Genomic DNA, 1,365 nt, shown 5'->3' on the forward strand with positions numbered 1-1,365 from the left:
CGCCGGGGACCCGCCCATTCCCTGGGAATTCCAGCCCAGCCGGGAATTCCTTCCCAACATCCCACCCCAAGCTCCCCTTTCCCACTGGAAGCCATTCCCTGTTTCCCATCCCTTTATCCCAAATTCCCGCTCTCCCGGATCCCCTCCAGCCTCAGGCAGCGCCTCCGAGGATTCCCCGGATCCTTTTCCCGGTGACCATTCCCAGCTCTCCCCGCCCGCCTCCGGAGGTTCCCATTCCCAGATCCCGCTCCGGGCCCGGCATTCCCGACCTTCCGTGTCGGATTCCGGCAGCGGGAGGTGCGGGATGCTCAGGGCCAGCATCTCCCACAGGGTGAGGCCGAAGGGGAAGATGTCGGATCTGTCCGTGATGATCCCGCCCGGCTCCAGCGCCTCCGGAGGCTTCCAGGGCTCCGTGCCCACGTAGCAGAGCTCGGGATCGCTCACTGCAACCGAGCGGGTGGGATCCGGTGGGATCGGGGGGGATCCGGTGGGATCGCTTGGGATCGGGTGGGGTCAGATGGGGTTGGATGGGATCGGGAACTGGCTCTGGGGAAACGGCGCCTTCCCGAGGGATTCCAGAACCCCCAGATCCCCATTCCCAAGGGATTCCAGAGCCCCAGGATCCCCATTCCCAAGGGATTCCAGAGCCCCAGGATCCCCATTCCCAAGGGATTCCAGAGCCCCAGGATCCCCATTCCCAAGGGATTCCAGAGCCCCCCGGACCCCCATTCCAGAGCCCCCATTCCCAAGGGATTCCAGAGCCCCAAGATCCCCATTCCTGAGGGATTCCAGAACCCCGGGACCCCCATTCCCAAGGGATTCCAGAGCCCCAAGATCCCCATTCCTGAGGGATTCCAGAACCCCGGGACCCCCATTCCCAAGGGATTCCAGAACCCCCTGGAATCCCCATTCCCACGAGACTCCCAAGCCTCGGGATCCCCATTCCAGAGGGATTCCAGAGCCCCTGGATCCCTAGTCCAGAAGGATTCCAGAATCCCCATTCCCGAGGGATTCCAGAACCCCCAGATCCCCATTCCTGAGGGATTCCAGAACCCCCAGATCCCCATTCCCAAGGGATTCCAGAACCCCAGGATCCCTATTCCCGAGGGATTCCAGACTCCTGGGGATCCCCATTCCCAGCAATTCCAGAGCCACGGGATCCCCACTCCCAAAGGATTCCAGAACTCCAGAACCCCCAATTCCTGAGGGATTCCAGAGTCCCCAGGATCCCCATTCCAGAGCCCCAGGATCCCCATTCCCGAGGAATGCCAGCCTCCCGGCTGGATTCCCAAGCCCCGTCGATCCTTGGGGCAATCCCAGAGCCCAGGAGGCTTCCAGAGCCCTGGGAATCCCCAGCCCTGGCTC

The 1,365-nt window shown here is 63.0% G+C and overlaps 1 protein-coding gene across 1 annotated transcript in view; it reads right to left on the bottom strand.

The window, feature by feature from the left end:
• The window catches only part of PBK (PDZ binding kinase), an 11,727-nt gene that overhangs the window by 6,093 nt on the left and 4,269 nt on the right, over window positions 1-1,365 (bottom strand). The window contains exon 6 of the mRNA XM_017734921.1: window positions 270-443. Within this exon, the coding sequence (XP_017590410.1) occupies window positions 270-443 (174 nt within the window). The remainder of the gene's footprint in view (window positions 1-269; window positions 444-1,365) is intronic.

This window comes from Corvus brachyrhynchos, unplaced genomic scaffold (assembly GCF_000691975.1).
Source record: "Corvus brachyrhynchos isolate BGI_N302 unplaced genomic scaffold, ASM69197v1 scaffold420, whole genome shotgun sequence".
NCBI classification, from domain to species: Eukaryota; Metazoa; Chordata; class Aves; order Passeriformes; family Corvidae; genus Corvus; species Corvus brachyrhynchos.